We start from the raw sequence: 26,535 nt of genomic DNA on the forward strand, positions 1-26,535 counted from the left end.
ACACCCGTCCTTGGTTCTGGTGACTGATATTGTCTTTCTAATACGTGAGGAGACAAGTGTTGTTTCGATTACTTTTTTCATATATCTTTTATAATTTTTTAATACAATTAAATACAATACATTTTTTTTTTAAATAAATGAAAAAAAGTAATACAACGTATTAGACGGGCAGGATGAGTAACCAGAACCAAGGACTGGTGTTTTTGATGAATCTAACATGTTACAAATGGAGTTTGAAGTCATACTGGGGGTGTATAGGAAGGGGGCGTGTCTGATCAAATGAATATCTTAATACTGAATCAAGCAACTTAAAAACTGTCTCGGGGGCTCAAAAAAGCCTGAGTAGATGATAAAATGACCCAAAATGTTTTTGAAAGTGAAATATCCCTTTAAGTCATGTCTTCACCACAGAACCTGTGTGCCTACATTGAAGGTGCTTTGAGTGACAGATTCATTTCCTCTGAGAAAAGAGAAAGCATGACCGGTTTAACACTGCAGCATAGATTTCTATCATGAATCACATTCTAATGACATGGGTTGGGCAGGTATTTATACTGCTGCATGACAGCAACACTACCAGACACAGACACAGGCACAGACACAGACACACACTGCTGCTCCCTGTGACTACCTCTGTAAGACAACACAAACATGGCAAACGTTAATCTGAGTAAGTAAACAAAACTGTATTTTATTATTATTAATTGGTTATTTGATTTGATTAAAGCTGCAATCCAGAACTCATTTGAATTAATAAACCGTTATTTTATCTGTATGCTGTTATTTTGGTGCCATTTGTTTTTAAATCCTGTAGCGTAATGTGCATTATAAATAAAATGTATTATTATTATTATTATTATTATTATTATTATTATTATTATTATTATTACCCTTATTATTATTAGTATGTTAATACAGTATAACGTTGTTGTCGGGTGGAAACCTCATGTCCAAAACAGTTAATTTTCAGGATTCAGATTTCTTTTATTTTGCAGATCTAGATGCTCAAAACCCGCCACATCACGACGCATTTTGAGCTTATTGATCGGCTATTTTTTGCTACTTTTGACACTGTAGTGTAGTTAGTATGACGAAGTAGGGCATCGATTTACAGAAAAAAAAACATTTAAAAAGTTTCAATTTGGAGATGAGAGGTTTCTGGCCGACAACAACGATAAGATGTGCAGTGGTTGGAGGTGGTCTCCATTCTCTTCCATTGAGACCCTGTAGACCCTGGTGTAGGGTAGGACACTCTACTGGTTGACAAGTAGCCTTGTCTGAAGCACATGAACCCAGAGGTCTCCTCCTGCCAGGATGATAGATTTTTGGTCTCTCATCAGTGATGCTATGCTCATTTGAGAAGTGGTTGCACTCTCTATTTTAATGAAGTGACGCGCACGTCGCTTAACACCTACAGTACAGGTCACACAATGGACAATTGATATGCATATAGGCTAATTCCTATGTTAATGTACCTGGCGTGAGTCGGGAGCCTTTGTAAACTTTGATGAAGTGTGAATTTAAAGTAGTTTTAAATCTATGCGTGTGCCTGCACGTCCCCCTGGCCAAATAAGTGGTTGCACGGCGTGCAACCGCGTCCACTGAGCATTGCACCCCTGTCTCTCATGCAGGAGAGACCTGGGTTTGAATCCCAGGCGTTGCAGTTGCAATTCATTCTCTTTGTCAGGAGAGGACATTACGGATTGCAGCTTTAACTTGATTGATATTTACAGCATTTGTGGCGCTTTAGATGCTGGCCGATGAAGAGACAATGGGAGAGACGGACACAGTCGGTGAATAGATAGATAGATAGATAGATAGATAGATGGATAGATACCTGTAGATAGATAGGACGTCTTGTTTGTCCAAAGGGCAAGTCAAAATCCTTGCAGAATTGACTCTGTAACATGTTTTCTCATGCTTATCACTCTGTAAATGTTTATTTTTACGGCGTGGCTGCATAAGTCTAGCCCAGTGTTTTTTAAACTTCTTGTGCCCAAAGCACACCAGAGGGCAAGTCAAAACCTCAAGGCACACTGCATTCATATCTGTGTGTGTGTGTGTGTGTGTGTGTGTGTGTGTGTGTGTGTGTGTGTGTGTGTGTGTGTGTGTGTGTGTGTGTGTGTGCCTGTGTGTGCGTGTGTGTGCGTGTGTGTGTGCGTGTGTGCGTGTGTGTACAGTGTGTGTGTGCATGCGTGCGTGCGTGTGCGCGCGTGTGTGTGTGTTACCTTTAATGTCCCAATAAGTACAGCTAAATTAACATTGTGAGGACCATTTTCCTGGTCCTGTGTGAGTCCGGAGCTTATCAGTGTCAAACTTTTTATATGTCAAACTGCCAGTAGGCCAAGGAAGACGCTCATTAACACACTATTATAACTCTTGAACCGTAGGTCATACAATGTTCAAGAAGGTGGACTTCCACTGTGAGACCAATAACTCCTCCCACAACACCAGTGACATCACAGTTGACCAGCTGATCGTGAGGAGGGGCCAGTCATTCGTCTTGACCGTTGACCTGCTGCGACCTTATAACCCTGACACCGACCAGCTCTGCTTTACTGTTGACACAGGTACCATATGACCTGCCACGCCTTGTGAACTTGTAGATCTTCTCTGTTTGGCGAAGAGGTTTGGTGTAGAGGGGAAAAAGGAGGGGGCCTAGTATAGATCAACTGATTAAATACCTTGTGAGAATTAAATCAAACGTTTAGACTGGACTTTGTTTGATGTGGTTCTTCACAGTATAATATGGTATTAAAGAGCATATATCTGTGGTCATAGTGGAGACATAATTAACAATATATGCCAAAAAAAAAAATATTCCTGTCAAACAAAGACATAATGTGTGACTACATCAGCAGATCCGTATGAATAACCATCAGGTACTAACCACATTCCACCAATGAGATCATGAAGTTTTCCTGTGATCCTATAGTTTACTGAGGCACTACACTATCTCTCTGCATTTGATGTATGCTGTGTGTTGTTTACCTTGCCTATTGTAAGTCGCTCTGGATAAGAGTGTCTGCTAAAAGCCTCAATAAGCTCTATGCACAGCAGCCGTATTAGAAAAAAATTGGACCTCTTCCATACTTCCTTCACAGGTGTAACCAATGATACCAATGAAGGCTCTGTTCCATTTATTGTAGCACGGTGGTTCTCAAACATTTTAATTTGAAGGACCCCCATGACTGTACAAATGGAACCAAATGGACCTGTTACACATCTGTAAGGGCCATTTGGTACCCGCTCAAGGAACCATGTGGATCCCTCGACCCCAATTGGAGACCCACTGGTAGCTCGCATACAATATCACTGCGTTGATATGAGTCTGGTGCCTCTATGAGGACGTTTTTTTTCCAAGGGGGCGGGATTAAAACAATGGCTCTGGACGCAATTGGTTAGACCTACAACCAACTACCAATCACAGTCTCCCATATTTGAACACTGGGCCCTGATTGGTCACCCCAGACTCCTGGAGCAGGAAATGGATTCACAATGGAGCGGTGCCAGACCCAAACCGCCGAGGGCAAATCTTTTTTTGCACTGGCAGATTTGTCTGGTCTCAGGCTAACCCACTGGTGTAGCAGAGTGTTTCCATTGAGCCAACATGCACAATATCAGCACCCTGACTCTTTTTGACCAGAATGGAACAAAGCCTTCATTAGAATCATTGGTAACGCCTACAAAGGAAGTAAGGAAGAGGCCCGATTTCTTTCCGATATGCTGCTATGCAGAGCCTATTGTAAATTGTCAACTTGTATTGTGAATTGTAGGTCCCAGGGCCTCAGAGGAGCTCGGTACACGGGCTAAGTTCGGTATCCGAGGCCTTGAGGGATTCTCCGCCAGTAAGGCGATATGGAAGGCGGTGCTTAACAAGGGTTCCGCCCTTCAGCAAGGCCATGTGATCTTGGATGTGACCCCCCCTGCTGACGCTCCCATAGGGGGGTACGACCTGTCTGCAACCAGCGAGGGATTACTGTTTTTAGCCAAACCGGAAGTCATCCTGGGAAAGCTGGTGGTGCTCTTTAACCCCTGGTGTAAAGGTACGAATGGAGGGGGGAGGGAGACACAACTTCAACACCTTTGAACAAATCCATAATCATCTAATTAAAGATCATGAAGGGGCGCTCGGGTGGTGCGGTGGTAAAGTGCCTGCCCACCACTGCTGAGGTTGTGTTCAAATCCACTGTAGTGCAGTGACAACTGCTGTTGTCAGGAATCATTGGCACAACTACTAAAAATAATCAAGAAGGTTTTATATAACTTATACATTATTGTTTCTCTAAACTCCTTCCTCATTCCTAATCCTTCCTTCCTAATGAATACATTTCAATACATATAAATTCCTGAAAAGTGGTCGAAGATGGATGGCTGGATGGATGTGAAAAAGCCATGCTATTCATAATGTGTACAAGCCCCCTTCACTGGGTGATTTGTGTGTAGATTACTGGGTGTTCGTTGTGCGTTGTGTTATATGTAAGCTTTTTCATTGCAGCATTCCATTGCCATGAAACTTTGCAGCCCAAATGTTTCAAATCGGCCTCATGGTGGCACTATAACAGCCTGCTTCACGTTTTGGCCTATATACAGTAGTAACTCTTGAACTGTAGGTCATACAATCTAAATATTTTTTTCCCCTGGATTCTTTGATCAAGGCCCTGGCCATTTGTGCTTTTCCGCCATTTCACGTATTCTTCAAATTACACCTTTTGCTACCACTCCTACGAATTTTGTCCAAATGTCACACAAATCGGTACATTATCTCTGTCATGTGATCAGTCAAATGTTGCAGATTGCGTTCAAATTGGCGATGATCAAAATTTTGCGGTTCCTGGGTAGTCAACCTGGCCTAGTGGGGAAGTCGCACACTTTTCATGTTTTGTGTGTTTTGTGTTTAGATTGACTGGAAGTTTATTGTGTTGTGTGTAGATGATTCAGTGTATCTTCCTGAGGCGGCTGAGAGACAGGAATATGTGATGAACGAACAAGGAATCATCTACAGAGGAACAGACAGATACATTTCTGCTATGGCCTGGGATTATGGACAGGTAAACATTACATTAGATTACACCAGTGACAGGTATGCATTACAATGGACAGACAGACAGACAGACAGACAGACAGACAGACAGACAGACAGACAGACAGACAGACAGACAGATATATATTAAGTGTTGATAAAATGTCATATATCCTTGTTGTCTTTAATTGATAATTAATTCAATAAACAAACTATCGCCCAACATTAGGCGTTTAATTTCCCCTGGTCATAATCTAGATTTATTTCAGAATCTCATGTGACTAAAAAACATCTTTATTAAACTCAATATTTTGATGTGTCTCTCGCCGTCCAGTTTGAAGAAGACATGGTGGACATTTGTCTGAAGTTGTTGGACGTCAACCCTAAGTTCGAGAGAGACTCAGCCGATGACCCCGTCTATGTCAGCAGAGTGGTCAGTGCTATGGTAAGGCAAAGGCAAAGGCAAAGCTTATTTGTATAGTAGCCAATACTAGCCTGTAGAACAGTGGCTCTCAACATTTTCTGGTCCAGGGCCCACTTGAAAATCTCGAAAATGTTCGCGGCCCACCAATCTGACCACATGGAGTTAATTAATCGACTGATTAATTTTACTCCACTAAGGTAATTAAAATCAACCCCACCGTAACCAGCTGCAACATTAAAATGATAAACACATTAATGCTTTACTAATTCCAATAATATGATTCCGAAATAGGTCATTCTACAAAATTAGTACTTTCATTTTTGATAACGCAAGTATATTTTGAAGCCAATACCTTTGTACTCAAGTAAAATTTTTAATACAGTACTTTTACTCGTAACAGAGTATTTCTACTTGTGTTAGTTACTTTTACTTAAGTAAAACGTCCGAGTACGTCTTCTACCATTGTGTATTATTTGTGCAGATCAACTCTGTAGATGACAGAGGCGTGCTGGCCGGCTCTTGGGGTGATTATTCCGGCGGCGTCTCGCCCACTCATTGGAGCGGAAGTGTCGAAATCCTGCGAATATGGCACAAATATAACTGTCACGCGGTGAAGTACGGGCAGTGCTGGGTGTTCGCCGGGGTCATGTGTACAGGTAAGGAACCCAACTTAATGTGAGCTCCAGTGCTACTGTTCTGGCTGTCATTCAAATGTTCACTCCATTGGTAAAATACATTGTTTCTCAACATCTGGTCCGGGGACCACAAGGATCCAAATGGACGCATATACGGGTCTGTAACTCGCGTGTCTTCACATTTTTTAGTTCACAGTGAGAGAGAGCTTGTAGATCGGCTATTTTGGCACACAGCTAAGTATATATCACGCATTATGATGCCATCAAGGCCTGCCAAAATACATTTTAGTCGACTAAATCAACTGTAGATTTAGTCGAATAAACTATAAAATAATAAAATATTTCGTCAACTTAAAATGGACTAAAACTAAAATATTTCAGATGACTAAAATATGACTAAATGGGATTTTATTCAAAAGACTATGACTAAAACTAGTTGAGGTCAGCTTTTTTTCCACGAGACGCAGGGTGCAGGACTATGATTTGACACAGCTGAAGCAGATGTAGATCGCCTGCCGCTTGTCTCTGTATGTATGAGCAGCGCAGTGCGATCCTGCTGATCCAAGCGAGAATGCTGGCATTGTGTGTCGCTCTCTGTCTGTAAAGCGCTCCTTTTGTGTGCTGCAGAGCTGTATGACCTATTAACATTTTTTTAGGCTAAAGACTAGGGTTGGGATCCTTGTTTAGGATTTTAACGATTCCAGTTCCTTAAAGTCGTTCACCCAAAAAATTACTTATTTTCTATCAATTACACACCCCATGAAGCCTTGAATTCATGTAGATTTTTTTGTTTTTGTCGCATTCGTAAGTCAATAATTTGATGACTGGCAGTCAGAGTCTCCAGTAGGAGACTTGCGGAGTCTCCTACTGGAGACATTAGCATCTTTACGCCGGCCATCACATTATTGGCTTAGGAATGCGACACAAACAAAAATACCTCCATGAATTCAAGGCTTCATGGGGTGTGTGTGTATTGATAGAAAGTAAGTCATTTTTGGGTGAACTACTCCTTTAACGATTCCCTCTTAACGGTCCAATTCCTTAAAGGGACACTTCACCCCAAAAAAACTCATTCCTAAGACAATAATTTGATGACCGGCAGCGGTTCCGGTAGGAGACCGGTAGGAGACCGGTAGGAGACACAACGACTCGTTGTGTCTCCTACCGGAACCGCTGCCTACCGGTCCGCTGGTCATCAATTTTTTTGGGGTGAAGTGTCCCTTTAACGGTTCCCTTTAACAATTCCTATAGTTTTTAATCTATATCATTTATAAGTTTTGATAAACACAAATTCAATCATACATACAATACATACTTATTATTGTAGTAGTTCTCAAACGTGAGGTCCAGGGACCCTCTGGCTTACTTGAGAGGGTTCCAAATGGACCCTTACAAAAATAATTGATCTACGAAGCTCACAACGTGTCACGATGACATGACATGGGCCATGGCTCAGCGCTTGTTCAGTACTATATAAGTTATTCTTTAGGGCTGCGGCTATCGATTATTTTATTAGTCGATTACTTCTTCGATTAATCAAATAATCGTCAATTGAATAGTTTTTGTGACATGCACTGTCCATCGTCCACCCATAAGGCAATTTAATATGATTAAATTGTGGGTGTGTTTGTTTTCCAGTGATGAGGTGCTTGGGAATTCCATGTCGTGTTGTCAGCAACTTCCAGTCCGCTCACGACACGGACGGCAGCCTGACCATCGACGTGTTCCACTCAGACTACGGAGTCCGGCCCAGAGATTCCAAGGACAGTGTTTGGTGAGTGAAACTCAGTTAGTTCAAACTCTCCTCGCACGACGGTGGCGCTTGCCGTCAAGAACTGATCTACAACTAAAGACACACTGAAAGCAGCAGACACACTTGACCTACTTTTGTCGACCATGCAGACTTACCCTGGTCATTTGTTCTCATGTTTTGGTTACTGTTTTTAGCGGCGCTAGCCGCTCTATACCTAAAGGTATAGAGCGGATATTAGCCCTCTATACCTGGCTTTTGCGTCAACGTTCTGATTGGTCAGGCTCGCCAAGGTTCTGATTGGTCAGGTCCGTCAACGTTCTGATTGGTCAGGCCCGCCAAGGTTCTGATTGGTCAGGTCCGTCAACGTTCTGATTGGTCAGGCCCGTCGAGGTTCTGATTGGTCAGGTCCGTCAACGTTCTGATTGGTCAGGCCCGCCAAGGTTCTGATTGGTCAGGTCCGTCAACGTTCTGATTGGTCAGGCCCGTCGAGGTTCTGATTGGTCAGGTCCGTCAACGTTCTGATTGGTCAGGTCCGTCAACGTTCTGATTGGTCAGAACCTCGTAACATATCTTTCTGGTACCAGATGTATACACACGGACACAAAGTTTTTTTTTTAGGTACCCACTCTATCAGCTATGACAGATCAGTTTTTGCCACTTACCTTGGAATGCATTTGGTGATTCGCTTCCAATGGCACTATTTAGTGCCACTGGAAGCCTTGAAATAAATTTACAGAGATTTAATATTGTTTCTCTAGTATTTCTCTGTGTGTACGTATGTCCGTGTCTATGTCCAGGTGTATGTCCATCCTTATGTTCGTCCTCTGTATTCTTATTAACTGGGGTATAAACTAATATTGATATTATATATTAGATATTAATATTGAAACACATATCTATGACAAAATGTATCAAAGGCGCCGCTACCTTCACACAGGTGTGATTTTTTTGTTAAATGGTTAAAATGTAATTCAGATAGCATGTTATTTAGACAGATGCTAGGTTCATTGTTTACCTGGTATCCTATAGTTTCAATGTAGCCTACATATTATTTTGACAATATATTGTTTAGTCTGATGCTATGTTCCTGGCTTACCTGTGATCCTAGTTTACTGAGGCAACTACACTGTCACACTGCATTTGATGTATCTCTTTACTTTGCTTATGGTATATCGCTCTGGATAAGGGCGTCTGCTAAATGCCTGAATTGTATACGAGCATCATAAAATGCACCCATTGTTTACAACGGATGCAGACACTGAAGGCATCAAGAGAATGTGTCAAAACCCGTTGACGACACGTCTTTCAGAGCTCGGTTCTATTTTGGAGCATCGATGTATGACATAAACCAGAGAGAGAGAGAGGAGTGTGGACTATGCGTGCACGCAAACATGCTGCGAGTCTACACTGTGCTCTGTTGTTCCATTCACTCCTCTCTATGCTATACGTTGACGCTCCGAAATAGAACCAAGCTCTGAAAGACAACAGGTTTTGACACATCCTCTTGATGCGTACATGCAAGCAGCGTGCATGTACTGTATGTGCTTGCGTGTGCTTGGACGTACTTAATATAGTTACATAGACAAGAGAGTGCTACTGTTTATTCTGACAGCTGCCAGTGCTACAGGGAGGGCATGGAGCCTCAATGCAAAAGGCAAAGCAACACAGCCGATTATATTTATTTAGTGTGGCCGTTTACTCTTCCAATGGGAATATTTGACACATGTCAGGGACACTCTGGTCAATGAAGCTTTCAGTGTGTCAGAGACGTAACAGCGTGTCGCGACTTGAGACAGAAGAAAGGAAGGAGACTTATTGTACTGTAATGTCCTCTCATACACCCCGTCTCTTTTTCTCTCCACTGTCAAGTCCTGAGGTCCCATTACCTGAGGAGTAATCATTAATGAAAAGAAAAAGTTGGCAATAATTAGAAAAAAGGGGTTTCACCCATGCCAATTGTATAACAATTTCCCTGTGGTCAGATGGTCCAGGTATAAAGTATCCGTCCACCACCGTGAAGTCTAGACGTTTGAATCCACTGCAGTATCCGACACTTGGCTTGGCCAAGAGTCTATACGAACACACAACTGGCCATGTTCGCGGGATGGAAGTCAGGCGGGTAGAGCAACCTTTGTTGCTGTACTTATTCCTACGGGCTGAGGCGGTGCCCGTCAGCAAGGAATGTTGAATGGAAGGAGTAGGACGGAGGTGTTATGTCTTCTCGGTGGAGAGGACATAACACGTATCACTTTAAATCCAAGAAACCATCCCACCTGGGAATGAGCTAAACATCTCAACCACTAGCCTAAGAGGGAGTCCCAACTCCCACCTTGGCCAGGGGAGATATATCAGGCTTTCCTTTTTGGTCTTCAGGCAGATGTGAGCCACTCTGTCACACTCATCTTTGTGCAGCAGCCATCACTCAATGTACTTTTTCATCTTGAGGAGACATCCGTGTTTCTCTGCAGAGGTTCCAGGAGAACATGAGCATTTTTCTGTTCGCTCTCGGCGCTGTACAGGTTGTTCTCCTGGATGTAGCGAACCACAGTGTCCGGCAGCAGGTACCTGACGCTCTGTCCCCGCCGCAGCGCCCGCCGCACGTGAGTGGCTGAAATCTCGTTTGCCAGCCATTCACGGACCACGTGGATGTTCTTACGATGCCTCCATAGAGCGTCCGATTGGTGGATGACCTTCTCGGCGTCTGTCCCATAGCGGCTGATGCAGACCACGCCGTAGAGGCCTACGATTTCAGCCACGTCCTCCTCCTTCCATAGATTTGGAATCCCAAAGGAGTCCAGTACGTCGGCCCCACACAGCAGCATCAGCCGAGGGCTTTGTCTCATTGTGTGACGAGGTGGTGGATCCTTAGGAGAATGCTCCTTCTTTGCACTCTTTCTCCTTCTTTGCAGCTCTTTGTTCTGCCCGACTGCTACCGGTTCCCCGCAGTGATGACGTGCTACTTTAACCGTCTCCGTCCACTCAGGCTGTAAGCTCTCCCAGGGATCTACTGTGATCCAGTCAGAGCTATCTCTGGCCAGTTGGGCCATCTGCACACGGTGGTGGGCTTCGATCAGGCCCTTCTTCTTATAGCCGTCACCCACTGGAGAGATGATGCCTTTCACCACCTTGTACTGGCCGCTGTCTTCCAGGTAGTCTCTGGCAAGTTCAAACATCCTCAGGTGCATGTTGGTTACAGGGTTGAAAGAGCCACATGACAGCAGCACCACTTCGGTTAGACGCTGGGACTCCATTGTCCTTGGACCGGTTCTCTGCTCTAATAGTTCCTCTTGATATTTATTTACGTACTTGGTGCGTGCCTCTCGTAGGCAATTAAAATGCGTCTTGAGATATGTCTCTCGACAGTGTGAGGCAGACTAACTTAAAATCGTGCCACGCTTCTAACTTTGATCTTCCCCGACGCTCACGTCATCACTTTGACACCAGTCTTGTTTATGGAGTTGCCCAAATATGGACTTCCATGACATGAGACTGGCATCCAAGCACTGATCAGAACATCAACATGGGGTAACCATGGCAACCTCAACAAAAATGTAAAAGAAAAGGACAGACACATGCACGCACACACATGCACATCCGGTAACGGTGGCAACCTAATGTCAACAAACATTTAAGCGCCAATTGGATGGATTTACCACATATTAGTTTTACCTTTGCAAACACCTATTTTACCCTAGCAATGACCTGCTTTACCCATAGCAACCACCTATTATACCCTAGCAATCACCTGTTTCCCCTTAGAAACCACCTATTCCACATAGTAATTTGAACAAATATTTTAATCACTAGAGTGAGCACCTACGTCGCACCCTTTTGTGCCCATACATGGAGATTTCTGTATCTGTCTGTCTACCTGTGTCCCTCCTGCCCATATATGGAGACCCCTGATGTCATCATTATGTCCATATATTTGCATGCCCATATATGGGCATATCAGTCGGATCGGCGGTTCTGGACAACCGCTTATCCAATTCAACGGCGGGCACCACACTCCCTTGAGTCCTTGCCAATGTGTGCGCCAAGTTTGAAGTCGGTCAGTCCCATATATGCAGATGACCATATATGGGCATAGCGGTCTGATCTGTGGCTATGGACAACCGGATCTCCATACAGTATATGCCTATATGGGTGTATCAGGTTTGCTTATGGTTATGTCTGAGTAATAGTCACGTGCCTATACATATATGGGTGTATCAGGTGTGCTTATGGTTATGTCTGAGTCATAGTGACATGCCTACAGTATATATGGGTTTGTTTGTCATGGTTTTGTCTGAGTCATAGTGACGTGGCCGTGGCGTGGTCCTGCTTATATGGGCGTATTGGGTTTGTTTAGGGTTATACAGCAAGTCAATGTGCAGGAGTGATGTCATAGTACTGATGTCATAGATGGCTGATGTCATAGACTGGTCATATGGAAGCCATGTGTCGTTATTAGACCCTGTCTTGTTGTTTGGGTCACAAATAACCTTAAAAGTTTGCACAATCACAGAAGGACATTGGATGCAAATATATATATGTTTTAAGCACTTAAACCTCAGCATCCATATTGTGGGGATAGCTTTCTTGAAAATAGCTGATCGACAAGCTTATCAACCTGTTATTTTCAGAGAAAGCTTTCCCCAGAAAACAGAAAATCACTAGTATAGAGCCCTGAGGGACTCCGCTCAACCATATGGGGTTTAAGTGGCTAATTACAAAGTGAAAAACGTGACACAAGGAGCGGATGTTTCACAACACAAGTGTTGATGATGGTCTGAGGACTGAAACGTCCTTGTTCTGTCAGTGTGTGAGCCTTTTCTGTTATTTGTGGACTTTAATGCCGGCCTCTTGCACCTGGCTTTAACTTTGGTAAGTCTTGACCTTTCTACCTGTTGTTTGTGTCATGCAGGAATTTCCATGTGTGGGTGGAGGCCTGGATGAGACGGCCAGACCTGAAGGAGGATGGAAGCTATGATGGCTGGCAGGTTGTGGACCCAACCCCACAGGAGAGGAGCAAAGGTACTTGTCTCTGCAAGCAACCCGATCGCCAGAGGAAACGTTCTCATTGAACGTTTTTCAACGTTTCTCAAAATCCGTGCATAGACTACTGGAAAACCACAAATTCCGTGCATAGCCGCCTCGCATCTCCCCCATTGTGACTAGACCATTTCGGAGCCGCGCAGTCTCAAGGGAATTGTCGCCATGTGAAGGACCACCGAGCGAGCTAAAGCGAGCGCGTTGCCGTCCTGAACATTGCGACATTCCCTTGAGCCTACTCAGCGGCGTTTGAGTTACGTACCGATAGGCACAGAATCGTAAATTTTGTTGTGGGGACTGCTCTACTTCCTGGTTTTTCCGGGTTGCGACTGGTTACGCCCACCGTGGGACTCCCCGTACATATGCACGGAATTTGGGGGTTTCTAGGCGACTATGCACGGAATGACATGCACAAATCCGTGCAATGTATACTAATTCTCTGGCGATCAGGCTGCTGCAAGCAGTAGTTATCAACCTCATTACGAACGACCCCCAGTTTGACATGCATTGGGCCAGTGATTCTCAAACGTTTTAATGTCACAGATGTGAAAATATTTTGTCCCAGGGACCCCAATATAAGATTTGGGTTGTTAAAATGTCTCCAAATTTGTCCAAAACCAAAAAGAGCTTTTGAAATGAATAAATAGCTGATGTATATATTGTTAAAGTGGTTAGACTGATTTTGATGCTACTGTATGTTAACTAATTTAGCTGGGGACCCCCCCAAGAACCCCACTTTGAGAACCACTGTATCAGGCCACAGAGCCCACATTTGATACCATGTTTTTATCTCTGGGACCCCCAATATACATCTTCATTGTTGATTTAACTCAGAGAGTGCACAAATGGAACCGTAAGGACGCGTAAGGGTCCACTTTGTTTCATGTGTGCACTCTCAAAAGTTATGGGGGTCTGTGGACTAATGGCATACCAAACTGGAGGTCCTTGAAAAACAAAAAAAGAACCAGTGGAATGTACTAACATTTTGTTCTCCTCTCCTGCAGGTGTGTTCCGCTGTGGTCCGGCTCCAGTAGCAGCGATCCGTGCCGGACACACCGACCAGAAATACGATGTTCCGTTTGTCTTTGCTGAGGTCAACGCTGACTGCATTGACTGGCTGGTTAGTACCTGCTGGACACGAAAGGAACTGTGTTCAGGGAATTAGTTATATCAGTGGTTCTCAAAGTGGGGCCTTGAGGGGGTTCCAGGGGGTCCCCAGCTAAATTCGAAAATACAACATCAAAATCAGTTTAAAGGGATTGTTCACCCAAAAACATACATTTTTTCTATTGATTGGTCACCCCATGGAGACTTGAATTCATGAATATGAAAATTATATCCATGAATTCAAGTCTCCGTGGGGTGACTAATCGATAAAACAAAGTCATTTTGGGGGTGAACTATCCCTTTAACCACTTGGACCCTGTATACATCAGCTACTGTACTTGAGCCGAAAATAGCCGATCTACAAGCTGGGAGCTTATAGACCTGCTATTTTCAAAGCATCTGGAAAAAGTTTTAAACTTTTTAACAACATAGATTTTGTATGGGGATCCCTGGCACAAAATATTTTCAGATGGGGTCTGTGGCCAAATACATATTATTTTGGTCCTTGACATGGAAAAAAAATCACACCCAGTGTGAAGAGAGTGGTGACTTTGAAAGTGTAACTGGTTGCATCCTTGTGTTGCAATCAGTATGTTGTCACGCAATCAGTATGTTGTCATGTGACACGTGACAACATATTGTCACGTGTCACGTGAAGCTTGACCAATCAGCCGTGCTCAAACATACGGACGGACATGCGGACGGACGGACATACGGACGGACGGACATACGGACACACGGACAAAGTCAAATGTAGGAGTGGTTGGCACCACTCAAAAAGGAGGAACAAAACAGCATAAAACATTTTCTTAACCACTTCTTTGTATGACAAATATCAAAAGTAGCCAATCTACAAGTTCACAACATGACACGTTTTGAGCTTGACGTCCCCCAATCCAAATATGGACGTCTTCCATCTACATCTACAACACAGCGAGAACTGTATAAAAGGAACGAGACATAGCCCTCGTGGCCCACTAGATTAAGCTCCGAGTCAGATCGCTGTCTATGGAATCACATACACAGCAACAGTCTGATCCTGAATCCCTGGAACTCTGCACTCCTTTGGTTTCACCCAAGCATCGATAATACTCTTATATAAGTGATTTCTGCAACACCTATTGAACCAGCACCAATCACCGCAAGCCTGTATGACTGTATTTCCATGCACAGCGAAACAGGAGGGTATACTGATCCAAACAAACTTGAACCATTTACTGCTGACTCTCACTGACTTTAAAAAGGAACCAGGATTTGGGCACTTTAATCTCTCAGGCCCTTCAAGAAGGGCTTTATTAGCTGAATGGTTAAACGATTAGCAGGCTGGTAGCTATTATGGTGATGAAGTCGTCGGTTGAGGATGATGATGATGCTGGCTGGGGACTGGGCGTTGTCCCCGAGAAGATGAAGAATAACGCCAAGTGGGTTGACATCACCAGTGATTTCATGGGGGCGTGTAAGGAACTGAACCTTGGCGAGTTGCTTCATGACAAACTGTTTGGCCTGTTCGAGGCTATGTCGGCCGTCGAGATGATGAATCCGAAGATGGATGCCGGAATGATAGGTAACCAGGTCAACCGGAAGGTGATTCTGAGCTTTGAAGAGGCTATCAAGGCCGGTGCCGTTAGGGTGAGGGACCTGGGCCCGCCTCAATTGATCGGCATCATGGACACATGTTTCTGCTGCTTGATCACGTGGCTGGAGGGCCACTCTCTGGCCCAGACCGTATTCACCTGTATGTATGTGCACAAACCAGACTTAATAGAGGACCCGGCTCTCAAAGCTTTCACCCTGGGAATCCTCAAAGTTTGCGCCATCGTTCAAGGGAAAGTCATGAAGGCTGCCGTGTTTGAAGATGAAGACTTCCAGGCCGTGACCTATGGTTTCAAGATGGCTGATAATGTTACTGACCCACGGGTTACAGGCATGCTGAAAGACGTGGAGGATGACTTCCAGAGGCGGGTTAAGAGCAAACGCTGTCGACGGGGCGAGCAGCAGCAGCAGCGAGATGCCGAACTCGAGCTGGAGCACCAGCAGTGTTTGTCACTTTTCAACAGAATTAAGTTCACACGCCTGTTATTGACCGCACTTATCGCCTTTTCAAAGAAAGAGACCAGTAGCAGCTCGGTGGGCGAGGCCCAGTATCTGATGGCTCAAGCAGCTGATCTCCTGCCAGCGATCCACGCCAGTATCCAACATGGTACCCAATCACAGAATGATACTAAAGGAGATCAACCCATCATGATGGGCTTTGAGCCCCTGGTCAATCAGAGACTGCTGCCCCCCACCTCCCCCCGCTACGTCAAGATCATCAAGAGAGAGGAAATGGTGGCCTACTTCAGCAAGCTCATAGAGCGTATCAAGAGTGTCTGTGACGTCGTCAATGCCACCAACCTGCACGGCATACTGGACTTCTTCTGTGAGTTCAGTGAGCGGTCTCCCTGTGTGCTCTCCCGATCTCTGCTTCAGACAACGTTCCTGGCGGATAATAAGAAAGTGTTTGGGACTCACCTGATGCAGAATATGATCAAGGATGCTCTCAGACAATTTGTCAGCCCGCCTGTCCTCTCCTCCAAGTGCTGTCTCTTCAACAACCACCAGGCCAGGGGCTACATAGACTCATTCGTCACACACTGCTCCGTGCCGTTCTGTAGCCTCATACAGATCCACGGCCACAACCGAGCTAGGCAGAGAGACAAACTAGGACTCATCCTGGAAGAGTTTGCCGCGCTGCAGGACGAGGGGGAGAAGTTGGACACTGCGCTGCACGGCCTGCTGACCAAGCTGGAGCCTCAGAGACAACACCTGGCCTGCCTTGGCACCTGGATCCTCTACCACAACCTGAGGATCATGATCCAGTACCTGCTGAGCGGCTTTGAGCTGGAGCTTTACGGTGTGCACGAGTACCACTACATCTACTGGTATCTGTCAGAGATCCTCTACGGCTGGCTGATGTCCACCCTGAGCAGAGCCCACCGCTCTCAGACGGCAGAGGAGAAGATCGCGGAGGAGCAGCAGAAAGGACGCAGCAGCAACAAGAAAACCAAGAAGAAGAAGGAGGCGCGCCCGCTCAGTAAGGAGATCGCCATGTGTCAAGCCTACCAGAACATGTGCACTGGCATGTACAAGACCATGGTGGCGTTGGACATGGACGGGAAGGCGCGTAAGCCGCAGTTTGAGCTGGACAGCGAGGAGGTTTGCTATGAGCATCGCTTCGCCCCCTTCAACAGTGTGGTCACTCCCCTGCCCGTACGCTACGTCCAGTTCAAGGAGATGTCTGATCTGAAGAAGTGCGATCCTCCGCCAGGCTCGGCTGACCTGTACCTCGCAGCCAGCAAGCACTTTCAGCAGGCCAAGCTCGTCCTAGAGAACGTGGCCGGTCCAGACGCCGAGGTGAGCCGCATCCTGAAGGTGGCCAAGCCCAACGTCGTGGTGACGAAGCTGCTGGCCGGAGGACACAAGAAAGAGACCATGGTGCTCCCACAGTTTGACTTCTCTGCTCACAAATACTTCCCTGTGGTCACGATTACATGATTCAGACTACTGGCAAAAGAACATTCAGGATGAAACATATCAGTGGTGGACAGCCACAAATTACATTTAAATCTTTTTTTTTAACTTATATTTGTTTTTTGGAATCTTATGACTTTCACTCCATTACATCAAAGACAAATACTTTACCCAAATACGGTGTCTATGGTGTGAACCTACTAACAGCAATATGTAGTTCTGCTGTTTTTGCCGAATGTTTGCCCCAGAATAGGGGTTCATGTGCAGTGGTTCTCAAGTGGTTCTCAACCTGTGGGTCGGGACCCCCATTTGATTTTGGGGGGGCCCCAGATGACAGTGAAGTGACAATTTAAGGACTTTTAAGACCTTTTTAATAGAAAGAAAGAAAGAAAGAAAGAAAGAAAGAGCAATACTGCATCAAAAGTAACCAACAAACTATAAAAACTGGTCAAACATTGGCCAAATTGTGAAATTATATGAGAAAGAGGCAACAATATTTATCCGTGGAACCTAAATGTAATTAATGCCTCAACTACTAAGTGCTTGTCAGGGTGGGGGGTCCCCAGTTGAAGTATGATTATTTTGGGGGGTCACGGCCTGAAAAGGTTGAGAACCACCGCTAGGGTTCATGTGGTTAAGCGTTTTGTTTTTGTATTTATATTATTATTATTATTACACTTATTATCATTATATTATCATTATTATTTTTTATTATTATTACAATTATGTGTTTTTGTGTACTGCTAGGTTATGGCCGATGGTTCAAAGAAGAACATCTTTTCTGACACTAAGAGAGTTGGTCAAAACATCTCCACCAAGTCTGTGGGCTCCAACAAGAGGATGAATATCACAGACAGCTACAAACACAGAGAGGGTGAATATATGTGCACGCACTTTTACTTTTACTTTCACATTTCTAGGAAAGGACCCCCGGGACCCTGAACTTACTAAATTAATCAATTAAACCGTAACCACTTCTTTCAATTGTATAACTATATGTAGTTATATTGTATTAACATACTCCATACAGACTGGACAAAATTACTTTTAATTCATTAAAAAAAGTTACATAGTGCAGCTTTAACTATTATAAGCCTGCTTCCTCCTAAGCAGGGGAGTCATTTGGGGTCTCAGGGGATGGCAATTGCCACCCAACATACATGCCAACATACATTTAACCTAAAATGTATGTTATTTCATGCATATATTTTCCCCTACTCTGAACCTTTCTTGCACCTCAACCATGCTCGTACAGATATGCGCTTTCTTGTCTGCAACCATATATAACCACTTTCAACGTGGCATCCCTATTTTGGACATGTCATTATAGGCGAACATTTTCAAATATTTTCTCTTTCCCCCAAAAAGAATAGCGAAAATAGTGGATCTACAAACTCACAACGCGTTGAAATGTGACGCGTTGTTGTGAGCTTGTAGATCCACTATTTTCACAATTTTGAAAATAAGGCTTAAAGTGGTAACTCACAAAAATACAGACTACCACTCATTTTTAATTAAAGCATGCAACATGAAGATACAAAGATACATCTAACTTTTGTAGCTGCAACAAAAACTACAACAGCTAATCTACAAATATGCTGTGTGGCTTTGTAGCTTTCTTTTGTATCTGCCAGTGTGAACGCAGCCTTGCCATCCCCTATTTTCTTTTCTGAAATGACACTTCTGCTCCTAACAGGTACCAACAAGGAGAGAAGTGTCTTTAAACACGCCCTCACCAGAGATTACTCCATAGAAGGGCGGCCCAGAAAACCAACCGAGGAACCCGGAGATGAGGGAACATATGGAACAAATGATGTCCATGCTCCCCAGGTCATTTCAATGAACATCGAGGAGGTACTTACTTGTTCTTGAGGACAATGGATGTAAGATGGCTGTACACGCTCACAATGTGCCTTGTGTGAGCTTGTAGATCAGCTATATTTGGGGGGGGGGGGGGGGGGGGGAATGAAAAAGATTGTAAAAATGGGCCATACTTTTACTTTGGCACTCTATAAGTATATTTTGATGCCAATACTTCTGTTCTTTTACGCAAGTAACATTTTGAATACAGGCCTTTTACTTACGGTACTATTGGTACTTGGTTAGAAAACTTGGTTAGAAAAGAAAATCTGAATACTTCTTATGACATTGGTTTTGTATCATTCTAGGTGTCCAAGCCCATCAACGGTCAGGACATCAGTTTGAAGCTGCAGATGAGCATTACTGACCAGGCAGCCAGGCGTTTCTCTGTTAACATCAGTACCCAGGTCATGAGGTACACCGGCGTAGCTTCTGCTAACGTCTACACCCAGCGTAACGATGTCACTCTACTGCCTGGACAAGGTAAACTAGTCTGTCCCCACGGTCAGTTCACTAACAAACAGCTGAGTAGAGAGGTAACACAGGTCGGAGCCCAGTCCACACCCATGATTTGCAATCACTATCCTGCAACCATTCCTTGCGGCCCCTTGACTTTCTCCTCTCATCTGATTGGCTGAGGCTGCTGCTGCATGCAGTGTGGGTAGTTTGGGTTCGTAAAATGTAATTGGACAGGCTACACAAGCGGTCACAGCTCCAAATAAAAACCAATGGGCCTGTGTAATGTTCATAGGGGTGCAAAAGATTGTATTGATTTTATATAATTTTGTAAATCTTGCTACTTATCTGTGATACTGCAAAATATGGCTTAAGTGGTTAGTCATACTATTCAATTCAGTCTATTTCGATTATTTAAAAAAATATTTTCAGATTGTTTCAAGTTCATTTGTCAATATGATCAATTATTCGATGGAATCAAAAAAGTAATTGATAAGTAATCACTAAGACAATAATTTCTTGTTGCAGGCCTAAATGCTAATGTTGCCGGCAGGCTGAAACAGAAAGCAACATTTTTCATTTCAAGGATTCCCATTTTGAATGGTAGTGATACCATTTTGTATCTCTGGGATCCTAATCTGCACTGCAGTCCAAGGTGTGCACGCACATCCAAACATATATTTAGACGGGTGATGGATCACACGGGAGAGAGGAAAAAGATCTGCACATCGTCTTAATGCTCCCAAAATAATTTATTAATAAAGTGCCAAAACAAACAACGTTTCGGTCGCTCATTGTTAATCTAACTTGAGTACTTGAGTGCTCGGGTAGCTCAGTCGGTAGAGCACTCGCCTTTCAACCACAAGGTCATGGGTTCGATGGGCACTGCCAACTCAGCGTGTGAGTAGCACACCTTGGGTGTGGCAAGTCGTGCGGTAAGTACAGGGAGCTTTCTTTCTTTTTTCCCCCCTCTTTTATTTATTCAGGGAAGCCCATTGAGAGCAAGCTCTCTTTTTCAAGGACGCCCTGATAACAGCATATACTGTAAAACACATACATAATGAAAAACAATAACAAACATTTGAATCACATTACAATGTCAGATGCAAATAAATAGTGTTACATGAAACAGGTACAAAAAGGTGAAAAGGGGATAGACTCCGTGCTCTGGCTGATACCGTCACTTTTATACACTGTCAGAGTTATAGACTCGTATCTCTCCATTTGGACCCCTGGTGGTCTCCGGACCCAACGTTGACAAACAGTGAGCTATAAATAGTGTGCTATTGCTCAGTGTTTCAGCTGGGGTAAAAACGAAATTACAAGGACCTATGTAATTTGACAGTTGTTGTGACAGACAGATCATGTGTGGTCTTGAGTGAGAGCCCTGCAATTATCTGTTCTTAAGCACACCTGAAATAATTTCGTTTTTCTGACACGCTGTGCTGCTCCATTGAGCTAAACGGATTACTGGGGATTTAAATGGACATATCAGCTTTCCCAGATCTGAGCTGGTTCTTAAACTTGTATGTCCAGTTTCTGTCTCAATTGAGTGTTAACTGAAAGTTTTTCAAACTGCTGCAATATGGCCTGCACTATCTACTTTCTGTATTGTGAATTCTCTGTCTCTGTCTCTGCAGACATGTCTGTCCCCATCCTGGTTCCAGCCTCAGCGTACAGAGGACACATGCTGAACAGTGACAGTGTGAAGGTGTCAGTCATTGCCACAGACAAAGAACAGCCAGATGCCATCTACCTGACAGAGGCAGACATCACACTGGAAAGCCCTCCTATCTCTATTAATGTTAGTACTACATTAGTTACTACTACTAAAACTGCCACTAATCAGTGGTGGACAAAGTATATACTCAAGTAAAGTAAATACTCAAGTATTCACAAGTACAAATTATGAAGTACATTTTCAGAAATTGTGAAAGTAGCAGATCTGTGAGCTTGCTATTTTCACTCTTATTTGAGATAGGACTTAAGTGATAATTCATGTCACTACCTTTTTTTGTAAGTTTCTGTCCCAAATGTCCCTTCCTAGAACTGTAGTGAAGTCAAAAGTGCAATATTATTTTTGAGTTAAAGTCATCAGCTTGTAAAAAACAAAAACAAAAACATGTACAGTAAAAGTAGAGTAATCAAGTGAATGTAGGCTATTTAGTCCACCTCTGCCACTAATACCACTACTACTACTACTACTACTACTATTACTACTACTATACCACTACTAGGGCCGTCTGTGACCTCCCCTGCTGCTCCGGGTTGAGGTCCCTAATTCCTATATCAGTGTCTCTAAAAACAATTCATGTCAAGGACCCTCCAATTAATGTGTATTTGGTATTATTAACACATTTTGCTGGGTACCCACCGGAACCCCCTCAAGGACCCCACTTTGAGAACCACTGTCCTACATCATACAAGAGTGCCGCACAAAAGTAGTGAAAATAGCCGATCTACAATCGCTAAAACGCGCCATATTGCGTTGTATCGGCTATTTTCATTATTTTAAAATGTTTTTAAAATAATAATAAAGAAGGAAGGGTTTTGGACGTACAAGGTTTCCACCACAGCGACGAGATGTTGCACTACTAGACACTACTGTACCTACATTACCATCTCTTTGTTTTGTCTTTGCAGCAGTGGTGGGCGGGGCACAAGGCCTGTTTTTTTTTTTTAATATTCATAGATCCATGTTGATGTGCTTCCAGTTTTATTCTACTGTTTTTGTGGGAAAGAGAGTTGTTTGGCATGTTGCTGCATGTTTGTGGCTACGGGGTGGGTCTAGGGCAGTGTTTATCAACCTTTTTTGTGCCAAGGCACACCTGGCGTAGCCAAAAGATCCCAGGGCACTCCTAGATATACGGTATATATATATATATATATACACACACACACACACACACACACACACACACACACACACACACACACACACACACACAAATACAGATTATTGGGCAGGTATGAAGAAACCTTGTCCATTACAAATACATAAATCTTTGGCCTACAAATATATACACTTGGGTCACTTCAAGTTCTTCTTTGGTAAGTATATTTGGTACCCAATATACTTCTAATATCTGATAATAATATCTAATAATCTGATCCTGATAGCGTTATTGCGGACGCATGCGCTGTTGCCCACTACAGACGAAAACCAAAACTCTCGCCCCAAAACAGTCACCCCCGGGGAAATCCGGTGATATTCACCTGGTATTCCTAAACGTAACCTCATTAAACTATGCCAAAACCTAACCTTATTCCTAAACGTAACCTCAGTAAAACTAATAATATGGCTAACCGTAAACTTATTTCTAACCTTATCCTCAGTAAAACGAATACAGGAATACAAGAACCGCTGGTCCGCGAAAAGAAATGGGGGCGAGCGTGTTTGCACACCCTAGACTCTAGGGTGTGCAATCAGGACATATTGTAACACGCAGTGACTTGGAACTTACAAGCACCAAACACACACACGCACGCACGCACGCACGCACGCACGCACGCACGCACGCACGCACACACACACTACCACACACACACACACACACACACACACACACACACACACACACACACACACACACACACAGACACACACACAAACCATCAGGTGAGAAATCAAAGTTCACAAGGTTTAATCCAGTAAGGCAGGGGTCTTCAACAGGGGATCCGGGACCCCTAGGGGGTCCTCAGACTTACTACAGGGGAGCCGCCAAATCTTTGTGTGATAGGATATTTTTTTTAATTTACATTAACCACTTGTGTGTGTGTGTGTGTGTGTGTGTGTGTGTGTGTGTGTGTGTGTGTGTGTGTGTGTGTGTGTGTGTGTGTGTGTGTGTGTGTGTGTGTGTGTGTGTGTGTGTGTGTGTGTGTGTGTGGTAGGTTCCAGAGCAGGGCCAGCAGTACAGAGAGGTGCCAGTGGAGGTTGTGTTTAAAAATCCAATCGATGAGGTGTTGAGGAACTGCTCTCTGACTGTCACTGGCAGTGGACTGCTCAAATATGCCATTAAGGCCAGGTCAGTGTGTGTGTGTGTGTGTGTGTGTGTGTGTGTGTGTGTGTGTGTGTGTGTGTGTGTGTGTGTGTGTGTGTGTGTGTGTGTGTGTGTGTGTGTGTGTGTGTGTGCGCGTGTGTGTGCGCGTGTGCGTGTGTGTGCATATAGCACTTTTGACAATAACTATAAACTGAAAACCAACCATATGGGTTAACTGTCAGCGTTCTATCCACTGATATGTTGATTCAATTCGATTTAATTCAATTTAAAGACATGCATTTGTATGGTTAATAGGAGGCTTGCATAGTAATATGATAAGATAAACAATACAACACTGTACACCACAAAGCCATACATGCAATACACTATATTATGCAATATCATAATACACTACAATAAAACGCAATGTTTAACACTTGCTTCCAATGTGTGTGTGCGCGCACGTGTGGGCGCGCGTGCGTGCGTGCGTGTGGCTGCGTGCATATCCCCATACAGTATGTTTATGAAAATATATGTGTTGTTGTGTATGTGCAGATTAGCAGAGTTGGGTCCAGGTCGCCAGGTGCACTTCAAGTTCTTCATCCTTCCTTACAAGTCAGGAGTGAAGACGCTGCTAGTGGACATTGACTGTTCCAGCTTCAGAGACATCAAGGGCAGCTGCTCCGTCCTCATCCTACCAGCCACACACCCGTGGATGTGATCTGCACCGTCCACCTTCTACCACTCACACCCCTGAGGATGCACCGTCCATCTTCTTCCACTCACACCCCTGAGGATGTGATCTGCACCCTCCACCTTCAACCACTCACATCCCTGAGGATGCACCGTCCACATTCTACCACTCACACCCCTGAGGATGCACCGTCCACATTCTACCACTCACGTCACACTCCTGACAATGTAATCTATCCTGCTTCAATCTGGGACAGCGTGGGATCCACAATGTTTATCTCTGGGTCAGCAATCTAAGAACGTTCTTATTGTTATGCATGATTGGGTGTGGTATGGTCTAAATGACTAAAATAATGGAATCCTTTTTTTTATATTGCATAATTATCCAAAGGAATCACCTGATTCACTTCATTAACTTTATCACCAGTGAAAAAAGAAATAACCTTAAGACGTGTGATGTCAAATATAGCCTATATACTCACCCCCCTGAGAAGTCCTGGTTGGTTGTATGTCTGAACTGCAATGGTGTGTCATAGTATTACAAGCTTCTTATAACCCATAATTTTCTAGCTTTGTGTAAGTCCAGCATTTATTTGAGCCAAATACACAGATGCAAACCTGCTGTTACAAGTTTGAGATCAACTCACAGGTGGTGCTATACTGCCATCTTGTGAACCAACCCAGTGGTCTGTGATGCTAGTTCAGATGTTGCGTTTGGGTTTTATTAAAGATGAAAGATTGGATCAGATTCGTCCTTGTAGTGAAGGAGTGTAAAACCCTACTCTCCTTCAACTGCCCTAAAAGAGTACCTTCAGGTGGCTGCAATTCGAAATTGGCCCCTGTAAAAGTCACAACCTAATCCCACCCGCCCCCTTCGAAACTTTTTACTGTACATATTTTTTGTTTCCTTATTTTGTATTTCTAAACTGTTTATATGATGTTCTTCATAGTAGTGTATATCTGTCTGTCATTCAATGTCACTATGAATTGAGTACAAAAGGACCCTAATTGAAACAAGCCAATGGCTTTCTTTGGCTTTTTAATCCTAGTTGACCTTGTATTTTAGAACTAGAACTTAGAACTGTAGAACTGTGAACTGTACTTTCATGTGCTTTTTTCGACAAACTTCTAAATAAAGTATTCAATCAATCAATCAATCAATCAATCAATCAATCAATCAATCAAAACTCTCTTGTGTCAATCATATATCTAGACGCTTATAAAGGCGTCATGGCTGATTCATTTATAGCTTTTAACCTCTATGGGGGCCTCTCACGGGTCACAAAGGTCAGAGAGAGAGAAGGATGAGGCTGGCTGGGCACTGTGTCAGGCACCCCCGAACTGGTGGCGAGCAAACTACAAAAGACACAGCTATAGGAGGGGAAAGAGGCGCACCACCTACGTAGTCACACTGCAGACAGCGAAGTTAACAACACCGCAAAGCTCAAGACCCTGATGCTAGACTAGGGTGTGGAAGGCAGCGATTCAGGAGCTGAGTTTGTGTTGCCTATTCTGCACTCTTGCATGATCGCATCACACCATAGCATTTAACTGTAATTATAACGTGTAAAAAATAATTAAATAGGGGGAAACTACATCAAGAATCAATTGCCTTCTTTGCTCTCCTTTTTCAAAAATAGAAACCCAACTGCTCTGCTCAGTCATGAAGCAAAAGCGAAATAGAACACCCTGTATGCAGTCTGTCACTACTCAGCTGTCAGCTACACCCTGCTACACCTGAACACACTACAACGGGAAATGGATTAATTTGGCCTTCAAAATTAGAGTATATCTATAATAATAATAATAAATACAGGACCTGCAGATAAACCGATACATAACTTAAACGGTCTTACTGGTGTCATCACAAACATATTTTGCATCAATCCCAATTAAATGTCTATCTAATATGCTCACATGTCATTTGCATCTTGTTAAAGACCATTTCTGATAAAGGACGAGAACTCAAAATGGTCTTTTTCGAAGGGTTTCATTTACAGAATTACTTTGTTTGCAGAAGTGTTCCTAATATTCCAATGCATTAATCACTTTGGCCCAGA

General features: G+C 43.7%; 3 protein-coding genes across 3 annotated transcripts; 2 read left to right on the forward strand and 1 right to left on the reverse strand.

Annotated features, from left to right (window-relative positions):
* Positions 1 to 556: 556 nt before the first annotated feature.
* Positions 557 to 25,974, forward strand: LOC311048976 (protein-glutamine gamma-glutamyltransferase 6-like). The gene is made up of 15 exons (XM_084062383.1): positions 557 to 670; positions 2,391 to 2,570; positions 3,777 to 4,046; positions 4,933 to 5,051; positions 5,358 to 5,468; positions 5,929 to 6,103; positions 7,721 to 7,856; positions 12,742 to 12,851; positions 13,874 to 13,989; positions 18,234 to 18,360; positions 19,183 to 19,340; positions 19,655 to 19,829; positions 21,443 to 21,606; positions 23,694 to 23,827; positions 24,338 to 25,974. Exons 1-15 carry the CDS (start codon positions 652 to 654, stop codon positions 24,501 to 24,503), a joined length of 2,160 nt encoding a protein of 719 aa, XP_083918509.1. The 5' UTR covers positions 557 to 651; the 3' UTR covers positions 24,504 to 25,974.
* LOC311049414 (nicotinamide/nicotinic acid mononucleotide adenylyltransferase 1-like) lies at positions 10,271 to 11,086 on the reverse strand (the record flags this gene model as incomplete). The annotated part of the gene is made up of 1 exon (XM_084062986.1): positions 10,271 to 11,086. The coding sequence occupies one exon, from the start codon at positions 11,084 to 11,086 to the stop codon at positions 10,271 to 10,273; it is 816 nt and encodes a 271-aa protein (XP_083919112.1).
* On the forward strand, positions 15,312 to 17,510 carry LOC311049415 (N-alpha-acetyltransferase 35, NatC auxiliary subunit-like; the record flags this gene model as incomplete). Its single annotated transcript, XM_084062987.1, has 1 exon — positions 15,312 to 17,510. One exon carries the CDS (start codon positions 15,312 to 15,314, stop codon positions 17,508 to 17,510), a length of 2,199 nt encoding a protein of 732 aa, XP_083919113.1.
* Positions 25,975 to 26,535: the final 561 nt, after the last annotated feature.

The sequence above is a fragment of the Gymnoscopelus microlampas genome (genome assembly GCF_963454915.1).
Source record: "Gymnoscopelus microlampas genome assembly, chromosome: 7".
Classification (NCBI taxonomy): domain Eukaryota; kingdom Metazoa; phylum Chordata; class Actinopteri; order Myctophiformes; family Myctophidae; genus Gymnoscopelus; species Gymnoscopelus microlampas.